Source organism: Eurosta solidaginis, chromosome 3 (genome assembly GCF_040869045.1).
Source record: "Eurosta solidaginis isolate ZX-2024a chromosome 3, ASM4086904v1, whole genome shotgun sequence".
Classification (NCBI taxonomy): Eukaryota; Metazoa; Arthropoda; class Insecta; order Diptera; family Tephritidae; genus Eurosta; species Eurosta solidaginis.
In genome coordinates this window covers 256008097-256028565 of record NC_090321.1, presented here as the reverse complement: position 1 = coordinate 256028565, position 20469 = coordinate 256008097, and the positions used below count along the sequence as shown (strand labels likewise).

The window sequence follows — 20469 nt, the reverse complement described above, 5'->3', positions numbered from 1 at the left end:
TTCATCCTCTCTCCCGCAACCGAAGGTAGTCTGCTGTGCCCACTAGGAACTTAAGTGCTATAATTTCATGTAAAATGATTTTTTATACCTTTCATGAACATGAAATGGTATATTAACTTTGGTCCGATGTTTGTAACGTTGAGAAATATAGCAGATAGACTCACCATTTAGTATACCGAATTGATCAGGGCGACGAACTGAGTTGATATAGCCATGTCCGTCTGTCCATCCGTCTGTCGGTCCGTCTGTCTGTTTGAACGCAAACTAGTCCCTCAAATTTTGAGATATCTCAATGAAATTTGGCACAAGGATGTATTTTTGTATTATATTAGACATTTGGCGGATTCGGTAGGATCGGACCCCTATAACATATATCTCCCATACAACCGATCGTTCAGATAAGACGATTTTGGTCATTCCTGCCGCAATTTAGAAAGTATAAACGCGAAACTCGGTGATATGTATTCTAATATATTGTAACGAATTTACTTGCAAATCCTCTTATTTGCCCTTCTGCTAAGTTCGAATCACTAAACTGTTGAATAAATAACTCCAATATTGAATAATGGAAAAATGGCCTTTATTAAAGTACTTCACAATAACACTTATACTTTGCAACTAGCTGGCTTAATAACCAAACTGATTGATAGCTCAAATGAAACTGACTTCCAAAAGTAGCAGTATTACTTTTGCTCGCTAGATAGCGTCTTAATCGAAACTGCTTGATAGCTCAACTCAAACTGAATTCCAGCGCCTCTACATTTGCTGCCTTTTATACTCTCTGATTTCAACGTTCGCATCTTCTAGGCGCTTCCAGAATCTACTAGTTGCCATCAGCTCTCAAACTTCTCAGCTGTAACCACAATTGCACGATTTTATAGCTTCTCTCATTGCATACTTTCAGGAGCATCTCGGACGCATGCATGTGTTTGTGCATTGATTCTCCGCTGCTCATATACGTACATGGTACATATGTGTAGACGCAATTATTGTTTCGTTTATTTAGATATAATGATTGAATTATTGATGTGAATTCACGTCACTGCTTAGTATAGGCTTAGAGATAGCAGCACCCCTTAGTTTTGCTAATATTCGTAACACTGCCCTCTACCTAAGTCTGATCGTCTTCTGTTCTTCCAGTTGAGATGACATTTGCGATGACATTTCTGAAATACGCGTTTCTTGTGCTTCAATCTTCGATGTAATCTGTGTTGACATTTCTGAAATACGCGTTTCTTGTGATTCCATTTGAGATGCCATATATGTCTTCTGTTCTGCCAGTTGAGATGACATTGTCGATGTTTGAGCAGATATTGCCGCCAAAATCATGTTCAAGTCTGTGCTCGTAACTGTCTGCGATGTTTCGGTTTTCTCCTCAATTTTTGTTGTTGTCTCGTCGCCATCAGGATGAAAGACATCATCGTCCACATTAATTCCCTCCGACTCCATTACCTCTCGTAGACGTGCTTGCAGTTCAACCTTATTGCCGGTTGTATTCAATCCATGGTTCTCCAACTCCTTTTTCAGTTGATGGATCCTTAATTCACTTAACTTTGCCATGTCCAAGATGTATTCGCAATCTTCGGAATTTATTCAACAATTCCTCTTCTGACACCAATTGTATCGAATTTTCTTGCAAATCCTCTTATTTGCCCTTCTGCTAAGTTCGAATCACTAAACTGTTGAATAAATAACTCCAATTTTGAATAATGGAAAAATGGCCTTTATTAAAGTACTTCACAATAACACTTATACTTTGCAACTAGCTGACTTAATAACCAAACTGATTGATAGCTCAAATGAAACTGACTTTCAAAATAATACTGCTATTTCTCGCTATAAAGCGTCTTAATCGAAACTGCTTGATAGCTCAACTCAAACTGAATTCCAGCGCCTCTACATTTGCTGCCTTTTATACTCTCTGATTTCAACGTTCGCATCTTCTAGGCGCTTCCATAATCTACTAGTTGCCATCAGCTCTCAAACTTCTCAGCTGTAACCACAATTGCACGATTTTATAGCTTCTCTCATTGCATACTTTCAGGAGCATCTCAGACGCATGCATGTGTTTGTGCATTGATTCTCCGCTGCTCGTATACGTACATGGTACATATGTGTAAACGCAATTATTGTTTCGTTTATGTAGATACATAATGATTGAATTATTGATGTGAATTCACTGCTTAGCATCGGCTTAGAGATAGCAGCACCCCTTAGTTTGCTAATATTCGTAACAATATCATAGAAAATATTCTGAAAAAATCACTTCGATCGGAGCTATATATAATATATATCCCATACAACCGATCGTTCAGATAAAGGGGTTTTTTGCCATTTTTTATTTTATATTTATCTTAAAAATCGTTTAGGTATGTACATCTGTTCGTTATATATTTCTTATCTTATACATCCGATTATTTGGATATTACGAACGGGATAAAATTATTGTTCAGCCCCATTCATGAAAGGTTTGAAGTCTTCGGGACAGCCGAAGATAGTCCCGTCCTTACTTGTTTTTTTATTACTTTTTGGTTCATCTGTATGAAAACAATGAAACTTTGTTTGATTGCATTTTTAAGCGGGGATTACCCTTATTGCTTTAGATGTATGAAAACATTTATTTGAAGCAATTTTTAATTAATAATTTATTTAATAATTTGGGAAAAATTTAAACAACGTGACATCAGGACAGCTGTTTCGATTATACCTTGTAAATCTCTTCACAGCCTTTTCTCCCGGGAGTGGGATTTGAACCCACACTCCTACGATGGTTGAAGTGTTACAAACACATTCATTTAATTGATTAATTGAAAGCATGTAGAAGTATTTTTAAATGCATAATTTTGAAAGTCCGAAAGTCCCAAGTCCGACTGGGTTTGTGTACGTGCCAGCGTCATCTCTGCTCGCTGATTGGTTATCGCTATTTTTTTTTAGAACTTAAAAATTGAATAAGAAATATATTAGCGAAATTTTGAAGGTTGAAGTACATGCATGATTTGTTTCATGATTATTAACCGGAGGAGATAATTGAGGATTATAGCTCCTTTATCTGAAAGAATATAATAAAACTAGCTTAAGCGTTGATTGCTTTATCGTATTTTTTATTAGTGCGTAAATGCGCAAAACGTAAATTATTTCGTCCCTCTGTTGGCCAAATCCTATGACGTACATTCGCAGACCGTATTTTTCCATTCTATCAGCCAAACCTTATGTCAAGGTAGTTTGAGCTGGCAGGTTTTGATTTTTGATGTAATTGATTTTTGAATTTTGAAGTAATCAAATAAACTATGAATATTTCTAAAAAGTAAAATTAGAGTTGTGCTTTTTCGTTCATTTCAGAGATTCGGTTCTTTCGTTCTTTTTCTGATGAACGAACAAGTTGTTCTTTTTGTTCATCTATTCCTTTTTTTCAAGCAAATTTGTTCACTGCTGCTCACTCCCACGGAAACGTCAACAAGTATAGATGGGGGTGTATATGCAGCAATTCGCTGTGTAGGTATATTTAAATGTGCTATGAATAAATAAGTTAATACATATATATGTATAATTAACTTCAAAAAAAGTTACAAATTTCGGAAGTTTCAGGAAGTTGAAATAGTACAGACACAAATTATGAACTTTTCAAGTTTAATAAATGTAATAATTAGTTTCTTACAAAAGATGTTTTTCATAGATAGTCCACACATATCTTTTTGTAGCAGTGCCACACATACATATCTTTAGTGTAATTGGCATCATGGTTCAATTATACAGGTTGGCTCATCTCATCAGCTGATTTTATTTATGTAATTGCATGTTCGAAGGGATTGTCAAAAGGAGATGGCAAACTCAAAATGAAATGAACACATTGGCAACATTTTATTTACACATACAAAAACTGCTAAGTTTTATGTTTCCATTCCATACCATTCGCACCAACACCAATACACAGATTTTGACACTTTGAACAGACATATTTTGTTGCTTTACAGATGAGCCAACCATGTATAGTTGAACCATGATTGGCATCATCGACATTCGTGTTCACTGTGAAATTCTACGTACATATGTATGTATGAAATTACAATGTTCGCGCACGAGAAGAGAAAGAACTAAAAGAACAAATAGAACCGAAATCGAAGATCTAGTTCACTTGTTCAGTTGAGAGACCCGGTCAATTGAACAAGTTCAGAACGAAACGACCCAACTCTAAGTAAAATATTGTGACGAATATTAGCATCACGAAGCAGATACTAAGCAGCCACTCGTATGTACGTAAACAAATCAATCATCATTTATACAGATACATACAAGGCAACGAAGAGATAATCACAAACATGTAGTCATCAGCCGAAGTTGGTTCTCACACATGCACCCGCATATACGTAGCTCAATTACCAAGCAGGAGATACAGCAGAAGGCGAAACGTCTAGACTTTAGTAGAAATATGCGAATGAAGCGACGGAGAGTATAAAAGCAGCGCAAGCTGAGTAATCAGTAAACAGTTTTGATTTAAACATGCTATTGGTTGTGACATATAATTGTGAAGTACTACTCTCAAAGTAATAAATAAAGACCAGTTTGCAATACTAAATATTAGAGTGATTTATTCAACAGTTTAGCGATTCGAACGATAGCAGAATGTTGCAAATAAGCGGAATTCGTTACAATATATATTTAAATTGTTTTACAGTGTACTTTTTACTACGTCCGTCGGCTTTTTTTATTGTTGGTCATCAATTTTGTTTCAATGTAGTTGTGCTCACGCATCCATATGAAGCTTCTGGCGATCGCTGCCTTAAAGCACTGAATTCATTTTTATCTGTTGGCATTTTAATTAATTAGTTGATGGAATCCCTACAGTGCTTTCTCTTCGCACAGTTAAATTTTACTGGCATGTGCTGGGCGTCTTATAGCTTCTTAATGTTCAGTTTATTCAGTCAGTCATTAACTATGCGAAAAATTAAATTGAGTAAAAGTGAAAGAAATAGCCTAATGAAGCAAGCAGAAAATGCGGAAATAAGATTCTTATAAATCACGCCACAGCTTTTTATGGTAAATGTTATATAATTAGGTAAATATTGAATTTGTGTCACTGAAATGGCTTCTTCTCAAGCTTTAAAGGAGGATAATTGTTTCAAAGTGACTGGAGTAGGCTGCACTGTGTGTTACCTTGGCAACAATTTTTATACTCAACGTGCTTTGCACACAGAGTATATTAATTTTGGTAACATAACGGTTGGTTGTACAGGTATAAAAGAATCGAGATAGATATAGGCTTTCATATATTAAAATCATCAGAATCGAAAAAAAAATTTGATTAAGCCATGTCCCGTCCGCCTGTCCATAAGTTAATACCCTTCGTACTTGCTACAGTATCGCTGGCTATACATTGCAATCAGTTGAATAAATCAAAGGCCTAGGGGTGTATTTTGACACTAAATTTAATTTCTCTACGAATGTAAACTATGTCATAACTCGATCTTACGCAATACTTGCGTTCATACGTCGTAACTGTTCCGCATTCACTAGCCCCTACACTAAGAAATCACTATATTGTGCCTTTGTCAGATCGAAGCTGGAGTATGCGGCTGTCGTATGGAGACCCTACCAAATTGGCCTCTCTTATCGGCTTGAGCGTGTTCAGAAAGTTTTTTTACGATTTGCTCTTCGATCTTTAAACTTCTCTGAACCAATGCCTTCATATGAATCTCGATGCCTTTTTATCTTGCTCATTTGTCATTGGCATAATTTCAGGGACCGTTGATTGTCCATCACTTCTTGATAAAATTCAGTTTAATGTACCATGCAGCAACCTCCGACAGTTTTCAGGGACGGAAAATAATTATTATATTTATTTTTTCGGAGTCGAAAAAGTCCTGGTCAAAAAATTGTCCTAGGTGAAAATGTTTGAGTTCCCAGGTATCCCTATAGCAATATCTTGTCCAATCATACATCCTTTTTATTTTTCGAACTTTTTCCATAAAAGTCCACATATAAAAGTAAAATCTGTATTTTCATTTTTTTGAGTTCGATAGAACTAGGAGTTTTAAAAATAAAAGTCCGGAAATAAAAGTTAAATCCGGACTTTTATTTTTTAAGGCCAATCCGAATTATTTCGGATAAGCCGTTTCTTTGTTATTAAGCGGGACTTTTATTTTGGCCATAAAAAATAAAAGTTCGGATTTAATTTTTATTTCCGGACTTTTACTTTTAAAAGCCCGAGCTTAACTAGTTCTATCGGACTCAAAAAATAAAAATACGAAAATAATTTTTATCTCAATCCAAATATATTTAAAGTCCAAAATTAATAGTTTTGCAAGGAATTATATTATAAAAGGAATAAAAGTTTCTAGAACTATTTATGGTATAAAGGCTCCTATTTCTAGCGCTTGTGCTGATCTGAATATGTTCTTTAACTCCTCAGGTGCTGACTACACTTTTCCTTACCCCGCCCTTATTAATAATCTAAGATCTTATTTTTCTTAGAATTAAGTAAACTTGCATAATATAGTCTATAAGAATCTATAAATTCAAAGACTCAACTTAAAAATAAATAAAATAAAATAAATAAATAACAAGTAACGGCGGGACTGTCTTCGGCTGTGCCGAAGAATTCATACCTTTCATGAATGGGGCTGAACAGTAATCTTATCCCGTTCGTAATATCCAAATAATTGGATGTTTAAGATAAGAAATATATAGTGAACAGATGTACATACCTAAACGATTTTTAAGATAAATATAAAATAAAAAATGGCGAAAAACCCCCTTATCTGAGCGATCGGTTGTATGGGATATATATTATATATAGCTCCGATCGAAATGTTTTTTACAGGAATTCTTCTATGATATATTAGAATATATATCACCAAGTTTCACTTTATTATATTGGAAACTAAGGGGGAAATGGCCAAAAATCTTTCTATCTGAACGGTCTGTTGTATGGAATAGGTATATACTATATACATTAGGGCGGGTCGATTTAAAAATCGCTCATTGCTCTGTGAAAATCGTATTCTAGGGATCAAAATAAGAAACTTTGCCGAAGGAACCCATACCTCTAAAACGAATTCTGATGCCCCCCCCCCCCCTTTGGGTCGAACTTTTGGGACGGGGAAATTTCAATTCTACCTGCTGTGTCTTGTGGTGGCTTAAAAAAAACAACACAAGCAATTTTACGATCTGCAATTGTGTCACAGTGATACCTACATTTTTTAAAACGGTTGAATAAAAAACCCACACAACTATGTTTACGACATGCAAAGGCATCACAGTGATGCCTTGGTTTTAAAAGGGGGTTGTAAAAACGCTAATTTCTAATAATTTTTTTTAATTTATTTTCTATTACTAAGTTAAATTCATTTTTTCATTTACATATGTTCTGACTAAATACATTTCTAAAGAGAAAAATAAACTCCAAAAAGAAAAAAACATAGGCATTTCAAAGTGGGATTTTTCAAAATTTGCCCCTACGACCCAAAGGGGGGACATCAGAATTCGGGTTAGAGGTATGGTTCCTTCGGCAAAGTTTCTTATTTTGATCCCTAGAATATGATTTTCACAGAGCAATGGGCGATTTTTTTGCCTCCCCACAAATCGACCCGGCCTAATATACATATAGCTCCGATCAAAGTGATTTTTTCAGGAAACTTTCTATGATATATTAGAACAAATATCACCAAGTTTAATGTTTTTATATTGGAAATTAAGGGAGAAATGGCTAAAAATCTTTCTATATGAAATATCGGTTGTGTGGGATATATATTATATATAGCTCCGATCGAAATGATTTTTCACGAAATCTTCTATGATATATTAGAATAAATATCACCAAGTTTAACGTTTTTTATATTGGAAATTAAGGGAGAAATGGCTAAAAATCTTTCTATATGAAATATCGGTTGTGTGGGATATATATTATATATAGCTCCGATCGAAATGATTTTTCACGAAATCTTCTATGATATATTAGAATAAATATCACCAAGTTTAACGTTTTTTATATTGGAAATTAAGGGAGAAATTGCCAAAAATCTTTCTATCTGAACGATCCGTTGTATGGGATATAACTATATATAGCTCCTATCGAAGTGTTTTTTCAGAAAACCTTCTATGATATAGTAAAATATATATCACATAGTTTCAGTTTATACTTTCTAAATTGCGGCAGGAATGACCAAAATTGTCTTATCTGAACGATCGGTTGTATGGGAGATATATGTTATAGTGGTCCGATCCTACCGGATCCGACAAATGTCTAATATAATACAAAAGTACATCCTTGTGCCAAATTTCATTGAGATATCTCAAAATTTGAGGGACTAGTTTGGTTCAAACAGACAGGCGGACGGACAGACGGACATGTCAATATATAACTCAGTTCGTCGCCCTGATCAATTCGGTATACTTAATGGTGAGTCTATCTTCTATATTTCTCAATGTTACAAACATCGGACCAAAGTTAATATACCATTTCATGTTCATGAAAGGTATAAAAAATATTGAGTTATCTTCACCAAATTCTGTATACGGGCTTATTTGGACTGAATAGTTTGGTATTGAAAATGATTGAAATGGGATGATAACCACGCCCACTTTTTATATATATAATATTTTGGAAAACAAAAAGAAACCTTATAATTTAGTAAATAATATACCTAGAATATTGAAATTTGACGTGTGGACTGATATTGAGACTCTTGATAAAAGTTTGAAAAAAATTTTTAAATGGGCGTGGCACCGCTAACTTGTGATCAAATCTATCTTACTATTATTATCTATAATATAATAAATCTCTAGAAAATCGTGTCTGTACATCCAAGATTTCTAAAAAAAATGAGTGTACTTGACGTTTGGAATGTCGTAGAATCCATCGGCACCACTTTTTTCTGTTTGTCTGTTTGTCGGTTTGTCTGTTTGTCGGTTTGTCTGTTTGTCTGTATGATATCGATAATCTCGGAAACTAACAAATGGATTTATATGAGACTTTCACAGATGGATAGCCTGTAATCCAGAAGGGAATGTAGAACTTATTTCATTAAAATCGCGATGAGAAACAAAAAAGATATAGTTGTTTAAGCTATAATTAAGCTACTTTTAAGGATTTTTTTTTGAAAAACGAAGGAAAATGCACTTAGTTTCCAAACAAATATCAAAGAATGCCTTTGCAAAGTTTTTTTCAATTTCATATAAATTAAAAATCAAATTCATGAATAGATACAGTGGCGTATCAAAGAAAAAATATTTCACGCTGCCATATTACGATAATCGGTTAAAATGAGGTTACCTAAAACCTCTAAATATGCATACAATATGGGCATCAAACAATAGAGGAAGGTCACAGGTTTCATTTGAATTTTGTGATATTTCGATAAATTAATCGATAACTGAGTTATCGGTCAAAATGTATTTGCTCCAAAATCTATAAATTTACCTACAATATGAAATACTTTTAGCTGAGATTTTAAACCTTTTACACGAGTTAATCAGGGACTAAAACCTTTTGGTGCAATTCGTTTTATCTATTCGCTGACAGGTGGCGCAAAGTTCTGTTGACAAGCGTTATTACCAGTTTTCATGAAAAAAATTTCATCAAAGTAGCTGTGATTTTCTTCTTTGATTTTTTGAGGTTTTATAAATTTTAGCTGGACATAAATTTTAGATGTTTGAAGAAGTTCAGTTGTGCAGTTGTATTTTGTGTTGTGCAGTTGTATTGTTGTAAGTGAATTTTAAACTGGTGAGTACAAATTGTTTTTCCTTTAATTTTTATTGTTAATCAATTAATGTATTCGTTTAAATAAATAAATCTGTGGCAACAAATCATAACAACTTAAGTCGAGTTAAGAAATTAGACCAATCAGAATTTCTTCTGCCGGTTTTTAGTAACAAAAAAGCTTAGTTTCGTAGAACTTTTATCGGTTTTATATTATTTGGTTACTAGACCAATTAATACGTTTGGCTAAGTTATGAAGCAGTTTTCTTTTAAAAAATCGCTGGAGGAAATTTCAATTGGTATAATTTCTTAACTCGACTTAAGTTGGTAAGATTTGTTGCCACAGAAATAAATGCGAGGTTTACACTATTATATGAGCTTTTCGAGGCATATACGACTTTAAACGAATACCCTGAATATTTTTAATTACATATTCGTAAACTCAACCTATTGCTATTTGGGAGGTGCATTCGGATGATGTAGTTCAATTTTGGTAGCCTCATCTGAAGATACGTATTTTTGAACCCCAAGCAGTTTCACCAGTAACTAATGGCTCAATTACATAAAACTTTGGAGTTGTCATTTCCATACAAAGTTCGTGGAACGTAGAGCAACTTTGTATGGAATTGGATCCTTCGAAGTTTTACGTGTTATGTCCGAAATACATACAACTTTGTGCAACTTTGACAGATGAGCGCTTCGTTTTTTGCTCATGGCTCAAAATTTTTCTCAACCTTACGTTCCACAAACTTTTTTGACAGGACCGTGTGATAGCAATGGGAGCGCAACTTCTGTCAAAGTTCTCAAAGTTGTATGTAATTGGGCTCTAATTATTGACATTACCAGCTGGTATTCGGTCGAGTGACCTGTGTGTTGGTAATATGGGATGAATGCACCATGGCGAACCGGACAGCCATAGAAGCTGTGGACAGAACGCTGAGGGACATACGCCAAAATGACCAAGTTATGGGTGGTGTTACTTTTCTCTTTTGTGGATATTTTCGGCATATACTACCGGTCATACCACGCGGTACAAGAGCAGATGAAATACGAGCGTGTTTGAAGAGCTCATATTTATGGTGTAACATTAAAAGAATGCATTTAACAGCAAATATGCGCGCTCGAATCGGAGGCAACTTAAATGTGCAGAACTTCTCCGAAACTTTGCTAAAGATTGGAAATGGTACATACCCCGAAGAAGAGGGCAAAATTACACTGCCCGATAATTTGTGCCGTACCGTACATTCTTTGCAAGAACTAATTTCTACTGTTTATAATGATCTAGGAGGCTGTCATGATAACTTTTGGCTTTGCGAGAGGGCTATCTTGATGCCACGAAATGACCAGGTTTTGAAAATCAATTCGTATATACTCAACGATATTCAGGGAGAGGAGGTCGAATACTTTTCAATCATCAGAGTTTTGGATCAAGATGACTCAACAAATTTCCCTGTGGAGTTTTTAAATAGCCTTAGTGCACCTGGACTTCCATCCCATAAAATTATTTTGAAAATCGGCGCAACAATTATTCTGTTGCGTAACCTAAGCCCACCAAAATTGTGCAATGGAACGAGGCTCAAGGTTGTTTCTCTAAAACAAAATATAATTGAAGCAGAAATTTTGACAGGCAGTGGCAGAGGAGAGGTTTTATACCACATATCCACCTTATACCAAACAACTTTCCCTTTAGATTTAAACATTTTCAATTCCCGGTGAGCCTTTGCTATGCTATGACAACCAACAAAGCACAAGGCCAGACGATGAGTGTTGTGGGCGTTGATCTGACTGTGAGTTGCTTTTCTCATGGCCAGCTCTACGTGGCGCTCTCACGTGTTAGTGAAGCAGACAAATTAATCGTCTATGTTCCTAACACTTCAACATCAAACGTTGTTTATAAGGAAGCATTATAAAACAATTCTTTTTTTTAAATAAGCATTAAAAATGTTAAATTTTGTATTACAAGTTAACTCTCCACACATACACATACATTCACACTGAAGAGCTTGGAATAATTTTTTTTTATGTGTGCTAAGTATGTAAGCATTCACTTTTATAACAATCATAATGCTATATATGTCTATGTATGCGCATAAGTTATTCTATAACAGTTTTATATAATTCGCCTTAATGTATGCAAAAATTAAAAATTGGAAAGTCGTAAAAAGCTATCAAAATGAATTCTTTTAAAATTATTCACTCAACAAAAAATTATTATTTATTCTAATTTGTAAAAACTAACAATTTTAAAAATGTGTACGTGGTTTTTTTTTGTCAAACTCAACGATTTTGCAAGCGAAATAAACATGTACATATGTATCCATATATAAAAAAAAAAATTTCTTTTATTCTCTGGTATATCAACAGGATCTGTAAGTATTTTCTGTTTTATATTTTGAATGTGTATGTATATCCATATATGTATGTAAGTTACGGCTTATAACTTTTAACCGATTGAAGCAATATTTACTGATTTTATTGCATGCTTTAGCGGTAAGCTTAGACAAAAGAACTGAAAATAAGATATGGTAATAGAAATGTGGGGGAAGAGTGAAGAAAATACCGAAAAGAGGTTGAGTGCGAGATAAGAAGAATGGGATCACCAGAAAAAGGCACAGAATAAGGTAAGTGGGATGGACCAAGCAATAAAAGGGGAGGAGGGATAATGTGGGAAAATAAATATTGTTTTATATAAACAGAGCCTGCACATGGTTTCGTGATTTAGGTTAGCAGAAATGTTTTAAAATTTGTTAAGTTAAAGACCTAAGATATCGATATTTAAAAAAAAAAAATAAGGGACACTTTAATATACATAAATACGCATCCCGAACAACGTCGGGTACCCTGCTAGTTAATAATAAATCAAAAACCGTTAAACCTATCATAACAAAATTCAGCAGTGAGCTTGCCTTTACTACAAGAAATGATTCGAAGAAAAATTAACCAAATCGATTGAGGACCACGCCCACTTTTATATAAAAGATTTTTAAAGGGGTCGTGGACGAATAAAATAAGTTATACCTTTGCAAAAAAGAGAAGAAAATGAGAAGAGAGGAAAGGAAATAATAATATTCAGTTGGTTATTGAACTGCTACCGGTTTGTTATCAATGAGTTTGTTATGGGTGTGTTATCGACGATACAAACAAGTTATGAATTTGTTATCAACGTGTTGTAAATTTGTTATAATAAATTTGCTAACGATAACAAAGGTTATCAATAAGTTATTGATATGTTATAGACGATTTATCGACTTGTTATCGAAAAGTTATCAATTATTTTTGGAAGTCTTATCGATAACTTATCAATAACTAACCGGAAAGTTATGAGCAACTTATCGATTTGTTGTAAAAAAAGTTGCGATTTGCTACCGATTTGCTATCTGAGTGATACCAATTTGCTATCAGTGTGTTATCGATTTTTTATCGAAATGTTATCGACTTATTTTCGATATACCATCGTTTTGCTATCAAAAAGCTATCGATTTGTTATCAAAGTGTTCCCGATTTGCTATCGGCATGTTATCCATTTGTTATCGATGACTGATCAGTTTTTTATGAAACATACCGATAAAACTTCACTATAAAATCGATGACATATCGGTTATCAGGATTACGAAGCCGTTAAGAAACCAGTAAGAAGGCGCTAACTCGGCGATAACGTACTGATTAATAAACCGTTAATAAAACAATACATTTTTGATATCGGTTGTTCCAGATAAGAAGTCGACAGATAAAAAGCTTCCAAATTATTTGTTTCTCTATATTGTGGTATAACTTCAACTCCTGGACGAGTTCTAGTTAACGTAAAAACATTAGTTTTCTAGACATATGCCTGTATGCTTACACAACGAGCTTTCCGAGAAGTCTTAAACTAGAACTTGATATCGCGGCTAAAAATCCATTAAAGCAGAAAAGTATCTGTAAGGCAGGTACAAGATTTATAGCTGTTATTAAGCGATTATGTAAGTCTTGATGGAGTTTTCACTTATTCGTCTCTCTAAGCTTTTCGCCTCCTAATTTCTTTCAGCTCAGTGTGGCGCGACTACCAGGTCAGTAGTACAGTATTGGCCTTTTGAAGGTGATTCAGGCATGCTACGCACTCCGAGACTGGCGTCGATTTTATTTCGTATAAAAAAATCGCCTCGAGTAGAGTATTTACCCTCCAAAGTTATCTGAACACACAGGTTTCTATTTGAAAAATGCTTGGATATGTTTCCAGAGTCACCGCTGCTTCAAGAAGTCTGTATACCACGCAATTGTGTGAGAGATGTGGGACCTAACTACTCTAGTAGCGGTCCGTGAAGACCTAATAATCGACTTAGTTGAATTCTCCACACTAAAGGGTAAGTGGGAATGGATTACGAGGAAGACGAGAGCGAAAGACGTACAGAAATAAGAAGGGAAAATGGGAGACAGAGAGGAATCAGAGAGGAGTGGAAGAATAAAAAAGGTGAGTGAGAGTAGAGAGAAGCCGAGGAAATGGAAAGGGAAGGTAGAGAATGTAGGAAATATAGAAGGGAAAGCGGAAGGACGACGAGGACGGAAAGGAGAGGTAGGGAAAGAAAGAAATATGGTGAGAGAAGCGGATGATATATAAAGAAGAGGTAAAAAATAAAAGGGCAATAACACGGGAGAAGGAATAGAGAAGAAAGTATATATATAAAGGGAGATAGCGTGAAATTGCAACAGGAGTGTATGAAGCAAGTCCGAGGCTGAGAGACAGAGGAGAAGAGGAAGATAAACAAGTAAGGAAGGTTAAGTTCGGGTGTAACCGAACATTACATACTCAGTTGAGAGCTATGGTGACAACATAAGGGAAAATAACCATGTAGGAAAATGAACCGAGGGAAACCCTGGAATGTGTTTGTATGACATGTGTATCAAATGACAGGCATTAAAGAGTATTTTATGAGGGAGTGGGCCATAGTTCTATAGGTGGACGCCATTTAGGGATATCGCCATAAAGGTGGATCAGGGTTGACTCTAGAATTTGTTTGTACGATATGGGTATCAAATGAAAGGTGTTAATGAGTATTTTAAAAGGGAGTAATCCTTAGTTCCATAGGTGGACGCCGTTTCGAGATATCTCCATAAAGGTGGACCAGGGGTGACCCTAGAATTTGTTTGTACAATGTGGGTATCAAAAAAAAGGTGCTAATGAGTATTTTAAAAGGGAGTAATCCTCAGTTCCATAGGTGGACGCCGTTTCGAGATATCGCCATAAAGGTGGACCAGGAGTGACCCTAGAATTTGTTTGTAGGATATGGGTATCAAATTAAAGGTATTAATGAGGGTTTTAAGAGGGAGTGGTGGTAGTTGTATAGGTGGACGCCTTTTCGAGATATCGCCATAAAGGTGGACCAGGGGTGACTCTAGAATGCGTTTGTACAATATGGGTATCAAACGAAAGGTGTTAATGAGTATTTTAAAAGGGAGTGGGCCTTAGTTCTATAGGTGCACGCCGTTTCGAGGTATCGCAATAAAGGTGGACCAGGGGTGACTCTGGAATGCGTTTGTACAATAAGGGTATCAAACGAAAGGTGTTAATGAGTATTTTTAAAAAGGAGTGGGCCTTCGTTCTATAGGTGGTCGCCTTTTCGAGATATCGCCATAAAGGTGGACCAGAGGTGACCCTAGAATCTGTTTGTACAATATGGGTATAAAAAAAAAGGTGCTAATGAGTATTTTAAAAGGGAGTGATCCTTAGTTGCATAGGTGGACGCCGTTTCGAGATATCGCCATAAAGGTGGACCAGGAGTGACCCTAGAATTTGTTTGTACGATATGGGTATCAAATTAAAGGTATTAATGAGGGTTTTAAAAGGGAGTGGTGGTAGTTGTATAGGTGGACGCCTTTTCGAGATATCGCCATAAAGGTGGACCAGGAGTGACTCCAGAATACGTTTGTACAATATGTGTATCGAACGAAAGGTGTTAATGAGTATTTTAAAAGGGAGTGGGCCTTAGTTCTATACGTGGACGCCTTTTCGAGGTATCGCAATAAAGGTGGACCAGGGGTGACTCTAGACTTTGTTTGTACGATATGGGTATCAAATGAAAGGTGTTAATGAGTATTTTAAAAAGGCGTGGGGCTTAGTTCTATAGGTGGACGCCTTTTCGAGATATCGCCATAAAGGTGGACCAGGGGTGACTCTAGAATGTGTTTGTACGATATTGGTATCAAATTAAAGGTATTAATGAGAGTTTTAAAAGGGAGTGGTGGTAGTTGTATATGTGAAGGCGTTTTCCATATATCGACCAAAATGTGACCCAGAACATCATCTGTTGGATACCGCTAATTTATTTATACAAGTAATACCTGTCAAGATTTCAAGGGTTTTTTATTTCGCCCTGCAGAACTTTTTCATTTTCTTCTACTTAATATGGTAGGTGTCACAACCATTTTACTAAGTTTTTTCTAAAGTTATATTTCGCGTCATAAACCAATCCAATTACCATGTTTCATCTCTTTTTTCATATTTGGTATAGAATTATGGCATTTTTTTCATTTTTCTTAATTTTCGATGACGAAAAAGTGGGCGTGGTCATAGTCGGATTTCGTTCATTTTTTATACCAAGATAAAGTGAGTTCAGATAAGTACGTGAACTGAGTTTAGTAAAGATAAATCGATTTTTGCTCAAGTTATCGTGTTAACGGCCATGCGGAAGGACAGACGGACGACTGTGTATAAAAACTGGGCGTGGCTTCAACCGATTTCGCCCATTTTCACAGAAAACAGTTAACGTCATAAAATCTATGCCCCTACCAAATTTCAAAAGGATTGGTAAATTTTTGTTCGACTTATGGCATTAAAAGTATCCTAGACAAATTAAATGAAAAACGGCGGAGCCACGCGCATTTTAAAATTTTCTTTTATTTTTGTATTTTGTTGCACCATATCATTACTGGAGTCGAATGTTGACATAAGTTACTTATATACTGTAAAGATATTAAATTTTTTGTTAAAATTTTACTTTAAAAAAATTTTTTTTAAAGTGGGCGTGGTCCTTCTCCGATTTTGCTAATTTTTATTAGGCGTACATATAGTAATAGGAGTAACGTTCCTGCCAAATTTCATCATAATATCTTCAACGACTGCCAAATTACAGCTTGCAAAATTTTAAATTACCTTCTTTTAAAAGTGGGCGGTGCCACGCCGATTTTGCTAATTTTTATTAGGCGTACATATAGTAATAGGAGTAACGTTCCTGCCAAATTTCATCATAATATCTTCAACGACTGCCAAATTACAGCTTGCAAAAGTTTTAAATTACCTTCTTTTAAAAGTGGGCGGTGCCACGCCCATTGTCCAAAATTTTACTAATATTCTATTCTGCGTCATAAGTTCAACTCACCTACCAAATTTCATCTCTTTATCTGTCTTTGGTAATGAATTATTGCACTTTTTCGGGTTTTCGAAATTTTCAAAATTTATTCAAGTTATCGTGTTAACGGACATGGCTCAATCAAATTTTTTTTCGATCCTGATGATTTTGATATATGGAAGTCTATATCTATCTCGATTCCTTTATACCTGTACAACCAACCGTTATCCAATCAAACTTAATATACTCTGTGAGCTCTGCTCAACTGAGTATAAAAAGAGGAAGAAGTGGAAAAGGGTGGAAAAAAGCGAAAGGGATGATGAGAGAAGTGGTAGAAGAAGAAAAAGAATAAGCAGTGGGAGAGGAATGTAAAAGGAGGAAGCGAGGTAAGGACAAAAGTAAGACTGCTAAGGGAAAATGAAAAGGTAGGGTGATCGCAGAAGGGAGAGAGATAATCTTTACAATGGTGCTTATTAATTTGCAATTATTTGTATATACGACTGAGTTTCGAGGCCGGGTTGGCTATTATCTCATAAGTTTCATATATAGCATATACAAACAAATGTTCTTCAGCTTGCTTTTTAAACGGCTATTTTTTGTTATTTCCTATTGTAAATCTATTTGTTGCTAAAATTTGTTTTTAGAGCCTTCCTGTTATGTATTTACATATGTCTATGTAGTGATATAATTAGCCAACATATGTACAATGATATCTCTGTATGTGGCAAATTAACAGATAATCAAGTTCAAGTTGAACGAGGTATGAGAGTACGTACTTGAGCCTATTTACGCACGTTCTTATGTTCCAGTGTTTATTTGTATGTAGGTGTGTCTCATTTGCACGTGCTTATGCTAGCATTGGCACATTTATTTAAGTGACTAAGCAAAAATCGAAGAAAATAAATCAGAAATAAGGAAACAAATATTATTTGCCCTAGATTTGGTTCTTGACACTGAACTTGAAAGTAAAGCAATGCAAAAAGAAAATGATCAGCAAAACTAATAGAAGAAATCGGCCAACGATGCTCGTTCTCACTGCACCTGGCAAAAAATATTTGTTTCAATAATACTGTTTTATATTGCCATTTCTTGGTGTAAACCTTATAAAACATATACCGGTAGTCCCCCCAGCGGATTAGGGGCCTTATGCCTGTCGTAAGAGGCGACTAAAATACCAAATTGATTCAAATGGCTGTGTAGCGCAACCCTTCCAAGGTGTTGCCAGGGAATAATATAGCTTCTCCAACCAAATGGTCAACCTCACCTACCTGTGGCGAATCCTGTTACTTTAACAGCCGAGGATCTGGCGACCCCAACTTCCTCATGGATCTAGGGGATGGGAGGGCGGTTTGGGGTTGAAGGTTTCATGTGGTCATACTAAATCGTTCCCGAGATGATCGCTATGGTGCCTCAATGGTGCTTGTTAGCCAAGCGTACCGCATCTGCATCCGGAAAAGGACCATCAACATCGATAACACTCCCCAAGGCCTTCGCGGGGTGTCCTTATCGCTACAACAACAGTCGGAATAGGAGAACGACCAACTTTAGGACTGGAGATAGATTTGTTAGAAACCAGAAACTGCACTGATAAGAAAGTTATTTCTTAAGAGCGATGGTGTAGTAACTTCAAAGCAGCCGTAACTAAACCGGAGCGGGTTTACAGCTACTGTCCTTGGGCTAAACCACCTGCTCGCTCATTTAACTCTCACCCAGGCTGCTCTAGAACAGCACGGTCCCAGACATCAATGTAACAATATTTGTCGACATTCAGGCCGCATAAAAGGCATTAGAATCTAACTTGATAATGTCGGATATCCTGCGGAGGTGTAGAGCCTTGCTGCCGGCCATAGGGCATCACAATATTTTTCTCTGCTGGGTGCGTGGACACAGCGATATTGGAGGGAATGAATTTCCAGATTAAATGACCAGGAAAGGTACGGAAATGATCATAAGCGACGCAGGCAGCTGCATACGACCGCCGCTGAGTTATTTCCTGAGGAAAATGGAGGAATAAAAAATTGGCGCGACGGACTTGCTGTAGACCAACCAGGCTGATTCCGAGGTATCAAAGTTCTTATGGCCATATTTGGGTATAAAGGAAACTAGCTTCCTTATCAAGCTAAACAAATCAGTGATGAGGGAACTAACGAGTGTCATTACAAGTTATTGCGCTACTGCATCCGAAGGTGACGTATACAAACAAGCTCCCTCTGTAGAAGCTGATTAGATGAGGAGGAAGGGTAGTCGACTCATCTCATTCTCTGCCGATCCTCAGTCAATCGATTTTTCTTTTAAAAGAACTGATTTCATTGGTAATTTCTACAGAGAACAACTGCCAATATTATTCCAATTCATCAGCTAATTTTACAGAAAAGATTTTGTCACGGCGTTCACTACTTTGGTCTTATTATCATGGTGCCACTGAAATCTCTGTCATATCACCAACATTCTATCTGTTAATTTTATAGTTGTCATTAGTATTCTTAGTGGGGCAGTAATAGTTGTTAAGTTGACAGAGGGATGTTGATTTAACAACTATTTGCGATTGATACAAATTGGCAAAAAATTTGGTTAATTTTAATAGTTTTTTTTTCTTGCAATGTAAATTTGTATTTATATAAATTTATTTGCTTTTTTTATTGAAGATCGTTATGCAAATTTTAATTGTTCTAACTTTTTTTTATTTGCAGGTCTGCAAATATTGGAATGTGCTAGCCTTAGATGGATCAAGTTGGCAAAAAATCAATTTATTTGATTTTCAACGTGACATTGAGGTAAGTCAGAGCCTCATTAGTTGAGCGAAAAAAGATCACACTAATACATTCATCCTCACAGGGTCCAGTTATTGAAAATATATCCCAACGATGTGGTGGTTTCTTGAAATTTCTTTCATTGCGCGGTTGTCAATCAGTTGTAGATAAATCAATAAGGTAAGAATACTAATGAATAAAACTCAAAAAAGTTTTGATTTTGTAGTCAAAGTTTTTCTTACTAATGTAATTGCGAATCAAAAATTAGTTGTTTTTATGTTGATTGCAAAAGTTATAATATTGTAACGAATTTTGGGAAATTCCGCTTATTTGAAACCTTCTGTTAACGTTCGAATCGCTAAACTTTTTAATAAATCACTCCAGTATTCAGTATTGCAAACTGGGCTTTATTTAGGTTACTTTGGGAGTAATACTTCACAACCAATACCGTGCTTAAATCAAAAGTGATTAATCATTCCTCAGCTTGTGCTGCTTTTATACTCTCTGTTGCCTCGTCCGCATATTTCTACTAAGGTCTACACGTTTCGCCTTCTAGAACTGTTGTATCTCCTTCTATGTAATTGAGCTATATGCGTGTGTATGTGTGAGTTACAACTTGGGCTGAAGACTGCATGTGTGTGAGTGAGTTATCTCTTCGTCGCCTTCTATGTATGTGTATAAATGAAGATTGATGTGTTCATGT

The 20469-nt window shown here is 35.7% G+C and overlaps 1 protein-coding gene across 1 annotated transcript in view; it reads left to right on the top strand.

The window, feature by feature from the left end:
• Positions 1-20469, top strand: part of LOC137245406 (F-box/LRR-repeat protein 20) — a 248838-nt gene that overhangs the window by 191420 nt on the left and 36949 nt on the right. Inside the window, exons 6-7 of the mRNA XM_067776028.1 lie at positions 19707-19790; positions 19852-19946. Coding sequence (XP_067632129.1) covers positions 19707-19790; positions 19852-19946 — 179 coding nt within the window. The remainder of the gene's footprint in view (positions 1-19706; positions 19791-19851; positions 19947-20469) is intronic.